The sequence below is a fragment of the Eutrigla gurnardus genome, assembly GCF_963514095.1.
Source record: "Eutrigla gurnardus genome assembly, chromosome: 19".
Lineage (NCBI taxonomy): Eukaryota > Metazoa > Chordata > Actinopteri > Perciformes > Triglidae > Eutrigla > Eutrigla gurnardus.
In genome coordinates this window covers 10846916-10862173 of record NC_139930.1, presented here as the reverse complement: position 1 = coordinate 10862173, position 15258 = coordinate 10846916, and the positions used below count along the sequence as shown (strand labels likewise).

At 41.7% G+C, this 15258-nt stretch overlaps 1 protein-coding gene across 1 annotated transcript in view; it reads right to left on the bottom strand.

Annotated features, from left to right (window-relative positions):
* Positions 1–15258, bottom strand: part of astn2 (astrotactin 2) — a 232385-nt gene that overhangs the window by 76675 nt on the left and 140452 nt on the right. The window contains exons 11-12 of the mRNA XM_084036066.1: positions 12399–12549; positions 116–282 (exon numbers count right to left, since the gene is read on the bottom strand). Coding sequence (XP_083892192.1) covers positions 116–282; positions 12399–12549 — 318 coding nt within the window. The remainder of the gene's footprint in view (positions 1–115; positions 283–12398; positions 12550–15258) is intronic.

Genomic DNA, 15258 nt, shown 5'->3' with positions numbered 1-15258 from the left:
CCTGAGAAAGAATTTCCTGATTGAAATATCACTCACGAAGGCCATCTCACGAGGACGCGCTCCATCCCGCCTGCAGACACCTTTTCAATGTATTTACTTTTTTGGTTGTTCTCACCCGCAAAACATGAGCACGTTGCTGGAGCTGGGGTCATCTTCGAGGGGCACAAGCTGCTGGAGACACAGCTGTTCACAGCCTCCATTGAAGCCATCCGTGCAGTCAATGCCCCTGGAGTAGTCATAGCAACCTGAGCCATCCTTCATTGGCCTCAGCCCCTCAGGACACTGTGAGAAAAAGAGAGGGAGGGACAGAGAAAGGAGGAGAGGTGGTGGGAGGGAGATGTGGAGGGAGAGAGAGGGTGAGGAGGAAGGCATAAATTAGGGAGAGAGAAGAAGAGAGTAAGGCGCAGAGGTCAGCGTGTGCATTTTAATCAGGACGAGGCGGCGTCGAGAGTGAGATCACGGGGAGGATGAGCGAGGAGGAGTGGGCAACGGGATATGGAGGGACTCAAAGATAGCAGAATGAATGACGGCAATTATCTTATTTGATGGGATACAGAAAACACAGAGGTCTTTATGAGATTAAAGATATGAAACACTGGCAGCTTGGAATCATCCTTAAAGCTCATCGCATTACTTAGTCTGGGTTTGTTTATTTTTCTTCATGCCAGACACAAAACTGAAAAAAAAAAAAAGTGTTATGCTCTACTGGTGAGACGCCACACTGACGAGTGGGAAGGAGTGCTGGGGGACTCCGTGTTTATCAAGAGGAGAGATGAGCCCTCCAATTTCCCCAGGCCTACAATGAGGGGAACAAATTCCACTCCAAAATTGGAGAAACAAATATTAACAATTACCTTAAAAGCAGGAAGCGAGTATGTGGTGTTAATTAATCACAATATGTAAGCTTTGATGAACAGAACGATCTCAATTTCATGATCAGAACCTTAAAGTCGGAGTGTTGAGACTTATCATTAATCGGTGCAGTCAGCGGTGAAGGTCGGGTAATTAAAGGGGAAATGTGCTCATTTTTAGCTTCATCATTGTGTTTTGTGTTTCTACACAAACATGTTTACATGCTTTAATGTTCAAAAACACATTATTATTCTCGTACCGTCCCGTCTGAATATACCTGGATTCACCCCTCGGTCTGAGACGCTCTGTTTTAGCACCTGTCTCTTTATAAGGCCCCCTAAAGGAGGGTTAAAAGAGATATAATGCCTCATATCATTGGGGCACAGCATTCTGCACAAAAAAGGATCGCTAGCTGGATGATTGATACAAGTAGGCTATTACTTTATGGGTGACATTATTGATAAGAAAGAAAGAAGACTGGGTTGTCTTATTTCACAGTTTTCCCCTTTGGGTTAAAACAAATGCACTGATCCAGCAGTAAGTTACTGATAGAACCGGTGAAGATTTTGTTCAGACTTTGTTATTGTTCATCGTTCGGTTTTACCAGCAACCAACGACAACACTGGGTCCAATATCCCCACTTCAGACGGGCTAATTTATGTTACAGCATCACATTTAAGTGTTTTCCTGTTAATGAATTACATTTCCCCCAGCATTAGCAATACTAATTAAGCAAGAGTGCGACACCAGCAGATGCTTTCTATAACAACGCCGGACTCCATTAAAAATGTAATTTTACTAACCATTAATAACTTGTAGACTTAATAGCCTACTGCTCGTGATTTGGGTTGTATTATCCATTCGGGATGTAAATAAAAGGTTAGACTTGATGAACTTTTCTGCTGGCTCAGCTTTTGTGTTAGAGGAAGGAAAACATGTAGTTCATCATCACATATAATGATCGTATTTGTTTAATACCCTTAGAAGCAAAAAGCATGATGACATATACCTATGTTTTTCTGCATGAAGTAAAATACTCTTTAACAATGTTGCAACAGAGAAGGCTGGGAATGCTGGCAACTACAAGATGAACGTGCGATCACGAAAAAATATACATGCTTAATAAAACATAAGTGTTTTCAGTGGAGAAAGATATGATCACGGATCTTTTATCGAAACTGACAAGGGCAACCTGTTCCGCTCAGCGCTTCATCACACTCATTTAGTGCTTTTATAGTATTTTCGTGTCAGTGTAATATTATAGCTATTATTTACTGTCAGAGGATCTCTAAATAACGAGTCGGCACGTGCCGTAACGCGCTGCTCGATGCAGACCGTCTGCAAGAAATTCACAACAAGGCAATGTTGCTCTGCAGCGTTATTGCCCATCGTGCCGGTTTAACCATCGAACTCGAGGCCCGGATATGAAACAATTACATCCTCAAAGATGTGTTCAAATGTTGATCGTGCGGTAATGTCCCGAATGAGAAAAGCAAAGACAGCTGTTTGCAGAGAAGCAGTTTACCACATCCAGAAGCTTTAAAATGTAATTCCTCTCCTTGCAAGAGCATCAGAGACTCACAGTTTGGTAATGTTTCATTGCCGAGACTGTCGCGTTGTATATTCTATCCTACTGAGTGAGACATTAGAGGCTGCGAAACAGCACTTATTATTCACTTGAATGGCAGAGATGGATTCTTCTATTACCAGTTTATAGTCGTGACAGAAAAAATGATCATATTAGAATATTTGATGGCTTTTCCATGCTGGGGCTGGAATCCAACAATCAATTGACACTTTCAGACATCAGCCGCAAAAAAAAGTCATTTTTTAAAACAACTGGCACATCGCTTCTTCTCGGAGCTGCGAGGGGGCCCGCTGTAGTATCTCCTTTGTGAGCGTTGATGTACCGGTTTGCGTCGGTTTCAAATGAAGACTGTAAGAGACTATTATTTTTCACAGTTTGCAGAGTGCTGTTTACCACTTTGACTGACTCATCACCGATTCCTCACGCTCTGCTTGTGCCCGTGTGGGACTGATTGTGGGGTTTGGAAGGCGTGATGACACAACATGTTGTCTAGTAGGTGTTGGTAGATGTAGGCCTGCCGTTGCTCAAGGTTCAGACGGTTTAACAAGTGTGTTGTATTTGTTATTTGTGAGAGAAAAAAAGGTTATGTCACATGTTAAAAGAGCTTTAGAACAAGTGCATTCTTGCTTCATCTCATATGTCTTGGCTTTAATGGAATCCAGCAGCTATTGCAGCTCTATTCACTGCAGTGAGGTCATGGGGTTATTGGGGAATCAAAGGGAGGTGATGTATGGCGTTGTCGATTCAGTAGCACAACAGTATGTGGACATGGCGTTCTCACCTTTACCTCCCACGGTTTTTGCAGCACAGAATATACGGTGCACACAAACCAGAGCAAACACTTAATCTGTTGCAGGCATTGGATATGTTAATATCTGCAGTCCATGTCACAAAACCCCCCCAGCATTTCACTGTGAGACTTATGGTCAGAGCTGTATCAGTCCGTGTCAAATGTCAGAGACATCACTGAAATAAAAGGCTTTATAGTGGAACCTCCACTCACACTAATGATAATGTTGTTTTCTTTTTTTAAGACGGACTGAGTAGAAAAGACATTTTAAAAACTCTGGGCGTTGCTGTTGAGTGTACTGGAGAGTGTTCAAGTGCTCTTCTAACAATAGAAACCAACTTAGGAATGTTGAACGTCAACACATTTCGATCTGACAAAAAAAGTCCCCGAGATCAGCGATAAACAATTTCCCTTTGTAATAAACCATGGGCCAGAAAAGCAATTAAAAGCCTCATTTGGTGGGTTTTAATGGTTATGTAATGCAGGACAGGGAAATTAAGAGGCAAATCAAGTCAGAAATTAGACGAGGCAGAGTGAGAGGGAGGATTGAGCCGGAGCTTAACAACGTTAGAGATGTTAGAGAAACAGGCATACGGGCCTGAACGTCAGCTCTAATGAACAGCTACTTCCAGTTCCATTCAACACTGTAAAAGCTGCAGAAGTTAAGTGAAAGAAAAACAGCAGTTTGTGACATTGTAAACACTGTGCCAAAGCTTTTCTGTCGGATAAATTGGTCAGAAGAGGCCTGGACGTGATAACAATCAGTTTCCAGGTGCTCGAAAACCTGCAGACCGTGCTTTCTTATAAGCCTTCCCTCCACTGTTTCGTGTCATCTCATCAGCAATGAAATATCAAACGGGAAGCTGCGACAGTGCCTAATGTGAAACCTCCAAAGCCTTGAATGCCCTCAGCAGCAGCAGCTGCTCTCCAGCCATCAAGGTGAGAGACATCAAGCGTACGATTTGAATACAGACAACTGGAGAGCGAACAGCTGAGCTGAGGATTATGCGTTTTTGACATTTGGAAAGACCCTGACTCTCAGGTGAGGCTTTAATTTATAGACTGATTTCCACCTGGAGGACGGCTCCCTCTCTATTTTATACACTTAATCACTAAAGCAATTATAGACTAGCTGCATACTGACTCTGTGGTCAAAAGAGGGGCGACAGGTAATGGGACTATTTAATCTTAACATGAGTCTTAGCCCCAAAAAATATCTGATGATTTACAATTCCCGCCAGTTACAATCCAACTAAAAGTAATCAAGGAGCTTTTTTCTTCCAATTATGATACATCTTTTTCATAATTAGCCTTTTCATAACTGCAAGATTATGTTATCGTATTAAGATCACTATCTCATAAGATTGAATAAAGGCAGTTTTCACACAAAGCGTACAAATTAGTCCAGGAAAAGGTTACATCAGCTCTCCCCTCGGGGGTTGTAGACATTTTTACAAAAACAAATTGAGCGATAGACATCTCTTCTGCCAAATGTGAAAAAAAACGGAAAAAAGGAAGGAGGCTGCAACAAAAACTGGGGCATTGTTCAGACACGTGTCCTGGACAAAAGTCCCACATGTTCAACATTGAATGGGAAAGCTCTCCAGTCACAGATCTATTTACTGGATCTCATGAATGCGATGCTAACTTCCTCCCCGGGACGAGATTGGAGCCATTCATCATGCCGAAGGCAGAGCTGTGGGGAATAGCCGCCTGTAATACAGAACCGTCGTGCATCACTCTCCGGTTGAATGAAGAGGACTTAAGGTTAGCCATTAGCAACAGCCGCTAGCTGCTTGCTCTTTCTGCTCGGACGGCTCTCCAAAGACACAAGGGGAGACGGGAGGACATGGGCTTTCAGATACATTCTTTCAGTCAGGTTCCTCTGTGCGAAGGAGAACAGGCTGAGGAATCGGCTGCAGCCTTCCGAACAGCACGGAAACAACTCCAGTGACTGAGACGTTGTTACTATAATTAACTGAAAATACATTAAAAAATCATTAGATTCTGGCAAACTGAGTAATGACTTAATATTGAATATATTAAATGTTTAAAGGGGGTGCATTAGACATACGCGTGGCTGTGTGTCCGTGTGAGTTTTTGTGCTTAAAAATGTGAGAATTCAATCAAGTATAATTAATAGCTTCAGACATTACGGATATGATGCTTCCATTTCCTTTCTTTCTTACACCTGTATATCTGCTTTAACTATAAATCTAAGGGTTGAATGTGTAAGGGTTCTCCGGGGGGCCATTGCAAATGAGAATTTTATGACACCATTAAGTACCTGAGCGATGGAATTTCATTCTTCTATATGGGGTTAGAAATACAAGGCAGGTTGGAAGACATTAAAGAAATGCACATACATCTTCGTATTCCATACCGCACGTTGATCACCCCTACAAATTAAAGTTCACCCATTCTCAATGGCTGCTATTCATTTTCCTAATGACCCATTACTGCCCTCAGCTTTAATCAGGAGCTGAGCATTATCTATTGAGAACTCCAATTCCTAATGATCTTGTCAAAATTAAGATGCACAGATGTTCGTACTTAGTGGCCATTACAGATTTCGGAGGGATAGTGAGAGAAGTGTGAACAGTGAGTGATCAAGGACGCGTGAGCTCAATATTCAGATGGCTGCATTCGGAATTAACGAGAGAACGTGATGGGGACATTTTTTAAAGTGTGACGAGGGAATCTTTTCAGCGATCAAAATACGGATTAGGGAAAAATATAAGGGCAATGTCTTTCCCAAAACGCCACACATATTATATATATCTAAATATAAAAAAATAAAGTCTTCAAAACAGCACAGCTCTAAATCACAATGACAGGTGGGTTGTGAATCAAATACTCTAAAAGCATATTTGACAGTCTAATCTGGTTGAGAGGTGGCAGAGATGCATGCCCTGCAGCGCCAACGCTGCTGAAATGGGCTAAATTAGGCGCAACAGCTTTATTGCTGCAAGTGCAAAAAAAAAACTTGTGAGGGTGCATTGCAGTCCCCCCAGTGAGAAATAAGAAGTCTCAACCCAGCTGTTTTGCTCCTTATATAAATGTGAATTCATACTTCATACTTAATCTTCAGTGAAAAAACAGTTATTTCTCATCTTTTGGGAATGGTGCTGCCCAAAGGCTAAAAAAAAAGAAAATAGACTTTGCATTTAAAACAGATTCAGCTTCTCTTTTTATATTTTGATGCGCTTATTTTATTTTAATTTTCTTGTGTGAATGGTTTACATATGCAAAGATACAGTGTGTCTGGATGGATATACATGACAACACACAGCCTTGTTCTGTCACACAGACTTCATGGGATGATTTCCACATAGAAAATCAGCATTTTTGTGCTCATCGGCTAATCAAGATGCATCTGTTCTCGACACCACGGGGACCGACTGTATCTAGAGACCCCGTTGTCTCCATTGCTCCCCCACCTTCCTTTAGTAGCAACACAACAGATGACGATGCCGCCCCTATGAGAGTGAAGGGCAGCTCTGTTCTGTGACCAGTCTGATCAACAAAGGCATTTATGAACTGCTCTCATGAGCTTCATCTGAGGACGGAGACAACATACTGGTCTGTTAATGATGAGTTGATGTGTGTTTGTCTTAAACATAAGCATTAAAATGATATCATATTTTTGAAAAGATTATATTTGGATGGATTGGATGGTTTTAATCCTTCAATTTCATACCGCTGGAAATATGGATTTGATCAAATTAACCTCTGTAGCAGAGAAACACAAATGAACCTCCTTGCAGATTTCACTGAAGGTTATTAAAAAAAATAGCAGCGATATACAACAATTTACTGCAAGAGGCAAATAACTATTTTCTGCTCCTCTTGACATCTCAAACACAGATATCATCTGTATTTCGTGTCAAATGCTAGTGAAAAAATAAACAAGCCTGCATGATTTAATAGTTTTCATTCATTAATAAGTTAACTGTGGGTTTGGGTTTGGAACTGAGCCAGGTTGAATTTACTGAAATATAATGATATAAATTCCAAAAAATGATGCTTATTCAAAAAATACTGTTGGACCCCCTCCCCGTGAGTAAGCACTTATACTGAGTTTTTCCGGCCATGTTGTCTTCAAAAATCAGTGCCGTTAGATTAGAGAATAATTCACTGAATATTATGTGTTTCAGTTTACTTACGTTGCAGATACTTTGCTCATATTCCCCTCACGAGTCATCTGACTGCACTAAATGACACACTTGATTCAGCGTTTAACCAGCGGTGTCAGAGTTAAAGGATGAGAGAATGATTACAATTCGCTATAAACCAAAACGCATTGCAATCCAATGGTAATGTGGTAAACTGAGCTTTGCAGTGCAGTGGAGCAGGGGAGGGAGCATGACGCTCCGATGCCAGGAACACAGGGCGGCGGGGAGATACGGGGGGCGGAAGTGGAAGGTAGAGGGCTTAGGGGAGGAGGGTTTGCACAAAACTTTTGTTTGGCTGGAGTTGCCTTTTTTTCCCTCCCTGCTGACTCTTTATGCAAACCAGAAGCAACCAAGCAGAAATCTGGCTGCACACTGACAACTCATCATTTAATTCCTGACTTTTGGAGTGTGCAACACATTTTAATAAACTCTTGCATACTGGGAACCCACACAAATGCCTTAAAATGAGATTGGAGACAACAGTATCTGTCTTCTCTAAACTATTATAAACCACTGGAGTTTGACGGGCCCCAAAAATTAAACTTTCAGATGATGGTTGAAGCTAAAAGAAATGACATCTTTGCCAACCTCGCATCCAAACAACTTGAACAGAGATGTCCCAAAAGGGACATCAGCAGATGAAAGATATGTCACTAATATCCCACCATCTGCTCCGCCCATTAAGAAGACAGATATCTTAGCCGGATACAATAACGTGCCATGAAGACAAAGTGCGGATTTACGGTTTTTGTTTAAGCTTAAACTTTCAAGCTAGCCGGCGATGAGGAAAAGTCATGTTTACAGAGTTGTGAACTTCAACAAGCAGCCCCATGGGGAGTTCCCAGAGTGCAACAGTAATACCCCTACCTCACACAATCACAGTGGATGACACGGTGCATTGACCAAAGGTTTAACAGGAATTTGACCGTTCATTCCACACCGCTGGGGGAACGCTGGATAGACAGATCTGTCCGTTGGCGTTCCCGTCACTTCTACGTGTCGCGACGTGAACAAACACAACTATAACTCCAGCTTCAGATACATGGAGGACAGATTTCCTGTGGTGTAAAAATTATGGGAGAGTATTTTTTTTGTCTGTCTGAGCAACAGAAAGGAGATTTAAAAAAGAAAAAGGGGCGGATAAGCTGATATGCACATCATGCTCCCATAATATCCAGTATTTTAATCATTCTGGAGAATATGTACTTCTGCAATAAAATGGTAGTCTAAACATGTATCTAACCAACAATAAGACTCTACTTTATATACTTTATCATGTTGAAGCACACATTATAACATCAAGCCATACCATGTTTTTAATATAGTGCTTAACAATAACAAAAAAGATAACTTACTCAAATAGAAACATTTTGCAACATTATGATCTAACATGGAATCACTACGGCTTGTAAATGCTTGAGTTCACATGCACGTTCACATTGTGTTTGTCTGTGCTTTTATACTACGCTACATATGTTTTCATTAAAGTCACTAAATCCCCCTTAAAGCAAACCAATATAAGCATTCAAGGGAGCCCACTTCACACAGGAGAAAAAAAATTAGCGTGCTCGTAGTAACAGCAGAAGAGGCTGCAATGCAAACAGCAGAAGAACATACAGTTTAACCTTCGCTGCTGTAATGTATAACATGACCAACTGGTGTGATGAAAGAGGAAGGCGGCGGTTCAGAAACATTAGCCGTTTGAAATGTCTAACCTGCACTTAGAACAGCTTTTGTTAAAAACCTGAGGTTTGAGCACATGAGTATAAACCACCTGTCATCCTCTCAGCAAGGAAACACAGGCAAAACGAAAAAAAAATTGAATATTTAATGTCTGCAAAAGTTCAGCAACGGCTCGGACGGAAATTTGAGTCATTTTCAAAATGCATTTCAACTGTCTTAAGAGCGGCAGACAGCCTTGAGGGACCGACTCTGATAATGGATTTTTAAGCCCCTCCGCGTGGCATGTCGCCGCTCTGTGTTAGCACCCACTCTGACGGGGGTGTTTAAAGTAACATCAACCCGCAAAGGAGAAAATAATACCACTGTGTCTGTGATCCTTCTGAGTTAATCTTTGAAGGCTGGAAGGCTTTGTCAGTCTTTTTGTCTGCGTATTAATCAGCCGCACATGGAGCTGCGAAACCTGTTCGGAATCATTTTAGTCATATTTCAACTCGCATTTGTACTTTCTGAAAGTGTGAAAATACATTTTCTGCTGTGGGCTAAAAAAAAAAGAAGAAAGAAAAAAGTAGGTCCACGTGTTTTTGCTTACACCTGTGTGTGGAAACTAATTAAATACGCCACGTTACGTCCAGGGGCTTGCCGTGGAACAGTCGGATAAACAATCCAAAGGCTTATTAGCATATACTCATTCATATTTTACACACACTCTCTCCTGCTCTCCACCTCTGGGTCTAATAAGGATTTATCTTAGCGGCGTAGGTTCAGTGTGAGAGACTACCTGCTCAATTTGAGTCTCCGGCCCCCAGAATAGGATGCAAATGCTACGACCACTGTGAAAATAAATAAAACATGGTTGGGGGCCACTATTTCAGATGTCATTGTAATTATTTTACAGATATCAGCTATTTCACACTATATGCAAAGCATGTACGGGAGCTAACATGACTACATTTGTATTTCCAGTCTTAAATAAACCCCGTGTGGAATTATTTTAGTTGTAATAAATGCAGACATACTACGGAATGAATTAAATTAGACACAACAATTTTATCACACGGCACAAAATGTATGTCCTTTCCCGTATCATGAATTCAAATGTTGCTTCATTAAAATGTTGCATTCACGAAATTAAATAATGACATTTATGAAGCCTATGCTATTCTTTACTGGGAGAATAGACTATAGTTATAGTTGGATGCATGAGATTCATCAGCGTGACACAGTGTACCATTGACTTTCATGCATATTTCTGATGAATTATTATCCGTGTTGCTCATGCTCGGGTGACACAGCAGAAGAACATCAAACAGCTGCAGAGACGTGGAGTTATTATAATGTATTTTCACGTTATCAGGAACAAAATGATGACCATACTGTGGGAGAAGGCAATTGGCACAATATGCAGACAAAATATACACATTAGTTGTAAAAAACCCAGCTACAAGCCACTTAATGTGTGGAAATTGTCTTGGTTCTGATGAAAGATGGGGAAAATGAGTCAGGTTTATTGAAATGGACTAGTCGTCATGGTAACACAGTGGGAGGTAAATCATTGGGGATGAGTTGGAGAGGGCATGTGCAGAATAACTCACTGTGAATGTTACAAGCTCTACTAAGGTATTTAGTTTACTGAATATTGTCTATTAGCTTTAGTGCACATCATTGTTGGGAAACAATGTCAGGAGTGATCAGTGTCAACGTGCTTTCCATCAATTAAACTGTAAATACAAGGTGTTGACAGAGTTTAGTTTTGTTTTAATTTCAGTCAAAAGATAAGGAAAAAAAGAAAAAAACACAACAAGAAAATTGCCTTATCGGTGTTTGTCTTTGCTTGACAGAAACAACAAATAGACGAGTCAATTTATATCCCTGTCCAAGCTCTTAATGAGCCAGCATCCGTCCTCCAGCAATTGAGATGGCTCATCAATTTAATTACTTTACAACCCGGACCCGCCCCTCGCTGTCAAACGCCTCGCATCTGAGGTTTGCTCTGTGAGTCGCCCTGTACTCGTGAATGTGCCGGGAGAAAAGCTCTTTGCAATACCGTGTACAGTGTTGCATCTAAAATCAGAAAGAAGGGTGTGAATCAGAAAGAAGCTCTATTAATAAATGCATTATATGTATTTCTAATACTTTTTCGACAAGTAATAGTGGTATCAGATGAAGCATATTACAAACGCTATTAATATCACTGCTGCTGTTGCCACTGGAGCGTTTCCTATTGATCCATATTATCTTGTGAAGAACAGCCCCGCCATTGTCATCACAGTGAACTGATACTCCTCTTATGTTTTGTCAAAAGGCAATTTCTGTGTTTTTCCGCAAATTGCCCAAACGGGTAAAAAGCTACTCCAAGAGTGTTGCATACACGTCGAAGCACACGCTGTGATAACATCAGCGTCTGTGTACGAGGAATACAGGCACTATAGCAGCGTGAGTCATAACTGCTTCTAACCATGGAGCCCGGAGTGTCCATACATGCACCGAAGAGCCTACGGTAACAGCGATGCACACTATTTATGGCACATAAAACATTATAGATTGCTCGCGAATATCCCCCAAAAAAAAAAAAAAAAGCCACATTAGGTTGTAGCAGATGGCATGCACGTTTAATGAGTGGCATTATCTTGGGAAAGAAAGATTCAAAATGAGGTGATTATGTAAATTGATGAATTTTAGAATACAGCTGATACTTCATCAGTCTATTAGCTGCAAAGCCCTGAGTTAACTACAGAGCAAGTACAAGGACTAGTCATTGGCACACTTTGTTTGTTGTTTGTTTCATTCATTTCCATGCATTTGGTTATTGTTTTGGTTCTCCTCTTTTCCCGGAATTTTCGTTGCGTGATTATGACGACAATAGACATCACGCGCTTGCTGTCTGGGCACGTTAGCTGTCTGGAGCTCCCGTGTGTCGAGCCAGACTAAAGGCTTGAATCCGTCTGTACTCGCGTGGCTCCGGTCTGCTGTGCCGCTGAAATTGGTTGTCAACACCCTCTGATCTCTGCTAGCTAGTTAGCTACAGCTCAGCGCCGGGTTCGGCTGACAGCAGGCTGATGGATGAAACGTGTAACTACTAGGTCTTTTATCAGTAAGCAAACACACACACACACACACACACACACACACACACACACACACACACACACACACACACACCTCAACTGATTTTTAAACAGCAAACGTATACATTTTATAAGCCATGGAGTTGTTCATTTACTTAGTCCAGGTTCAGACTATAAACAATGCTTTTCCCACACTATGTACAGCATGATGATGTCAGCATATCGTCTGAAAACCTAACACTCACCATGCAGCCAGACGAGTCCAACTGTCTGTCGGTGACACACTTGAAGTTCTTCTTGCAGCCGCCGTTGTCTTTGGAGCAGTCACGGGCCGGCCCGAAAGACGCCAGCAGGTCCTCCACCGTCTCGAAGTAAGTGGACATCATGGCCTCTTCCCTGCAGCGGAAGAAAAAAGCAGATTAGAAAAACACCAGAAAGTGAGAAGAACAGCAGCTGAACATCCCTCTGTGCCTGGAAAGTGGTCTGGCATAACCCTTTTAAGTGCAATTTAGAAGCTACGCATGCTTGTACAGTATGAGACAACGCCGCGGTGCGTCGGTGGCTTTTACCCTTCCACCCGCAGACAACGACTACTTGTAATGTTTGCAACTCAAGTTTTATTTCGGTGAAAAGGCAGAGAATGAACACCGACAATAACAGAGGCGTTACTGAACACATGAAAGCGTTCCTTATCAACATGACAGGTTTCCTCTGTGAGCTTTAGCAGCGTTTTGTGACTGGCAGAATAAAGGCGAACCTTACTGAACCCAATCCAACAGGAGTTTTAAACTGATGTAGCCCAGGGCTTGTTGTGTTCTGCTGTACTAGGTATGCGGCATTTTCAAATTCAAACTTTCACTGCAGTTATGCATGCGAGGGGGTTCTTGCCGGTTCATGGTTGGGTCGTGTCTGGGACTAATCGGCGTATTGGCATTAATTGGACATGTTAGTCACGTTGCAAGGGAGAGTCGAGGGAATTGCCCCCCCGCATCGATAAACTCTCAGGACTCCTCTGAGGCCGCGGTATCCAGGTCTGGCCATGTTGAAGGAGACGACAGTGCATACACGGAGGCAATACGAGGTAGAAGTTTTCTGTATTTCTCATTTATTTAACTTCATTTAATTTATGCATTTAATTTGTTTTTTGACATATAAGATACTATTATAGTGACGTTTCATTTGTGGAACTCCATAGAGGGCCCTGCATATTATTAGATCTGCATAATAATACAACATTCAAATTGGATTTATAACAAGACTGGGAGTGTACAGGCAGGCTAGCAGCTCTGTGAGCCTGTGTTTAGCAGGTATGTTCATCATGTTCACCATCTGAGATTAGCGTGTCCGTATGCTAACATTTGCTAATCAGCACCAAACGAGGCACAGCTGAAATCTATGTGATGCTTATTTGAATCATGTCTACATCTTTGCACACAGACTCCAGCAAAGAGGCTTAAACGAGAAACAGATGTGCGGAGGCCCCTAGACTTCTTGAGGGGCTTGTTTTGTAAGCATCTTCTGTCTTCCACACATACGTACTTGTGCTAATTACTTTTTTATTCTCTAGAAAACAATTAGAAATTGACTAATGTTGGGTGAAACAGTGGTTGCCAACTCTGTGTGAGTAACTGCCTCCTGATCAATAATAACCTTAAAGGACCTTTAATCCTCCTTATATGTATTTCAGGTTACTACTACAACATGTTTCCATGCTAAATGCTCTAAAAAACGTCCTCCTGAAAAAACTCTGCTCTCATTCTCTGCTTTCTTGTCAGAAATGTCCCGCTTTAGTTCCTCTTCAACTCCTCTTCCTTTGGTCTTCTCAACATAGTGACTCCATGCTCAGCTCCTCTCTTACTAGCTTGTTTGAGGACGTACCAAACTAGCATCTGGGCAGATTTTATGCAGACTTGTACTTGGTGACATCACCATTTTAAGGAAGAAAAGGAAACATTTCAATTGAGGTGTTTGAAGCAGTACAGGGGCAGAGTTTCTGTTGGGGAGAATTCATGATGGATGGCTTTGCAGCTCTGGAGACCTTCTACATGCACAAAAAAGAGAAATAATAAGTCCTTTTTAAAAATCCATCAATGACTGTGCTTTTATTTTGTGATCGTTTTTAGTATTTTGACAGCATTTCTCTGCCAGGAATGCCATTAGTTTTGCAGACTTTTAGCCATTAACCAAAGTACTGGAGAAATGAAAATGTTGACCTGATGATGAATAAAATTATGAGATCACCAAAGTGTTCTCAATTCATCCTGAAAGGAGACATGAATGTGTGCACCATATTTTGTGGTAATCCATCCAATAGTTGGATAGTCAACCTTTACGTAGCGCTGTGGGGAAAGTCAAGGGATTGTCAAAGTCAGAGGGATTCATCCACTGAGGACAGAGAATCCCTGGAGCCCCAAAAAGTGGAGCAAACAATTTTAGTACGTTTTCAGTTCCAATTGGGATTACGCCTGGTCAGACGGCCGGGGCGGCTTCTGATTGAAATCAATTGAATCCTTACGAACAAAAGGTGCAATCTGACATTTCCAAACGCTGGAATCGTTGTGCTTTCTTCTGAGAAAATCTCACTGTATTGCTCCGCCGCTGTGTTCACTTCAGTGCGCCCATACACTGAGCTCTGCACACCTGCTGTCAAGACTGAACGAAGGGGTAAGCAACCCCTGTGTTCCTCTGTTCAAAGAAACAAAAGCGCCGCCTCTTGTGATGGGACCGCGGGAAGCACAGTGTGCTGTGATGGTGACTCGACTCCACAAACAGCAACAAGGATCCTGAACGACAAGAAGACAGACGCCCGACTGGGCGAGGAGGACTTTGGAGTACTGCTTTGTGTGCTTACGTGGCGGTCGCAGAGAAGGGCGTCTAAACTCGGTAATATGCATATTGATGTTTGATTAAAATGTAAACAGAAGCATCTCTTCAGAGTGGAAGTAAACACAAAGTCATGTATCTTGCAAAGTTTCTTCAATGAGCAAAGATGGCAAAGTGGACTCTGAGGGAGTCGGTATTCACAGTCTTTGTGAAGATAATTGTAAAATGACCTTGCCATTGGCTTTAAGCGAAGATGAAAGAAAAAGCATTAAAATGTATTTA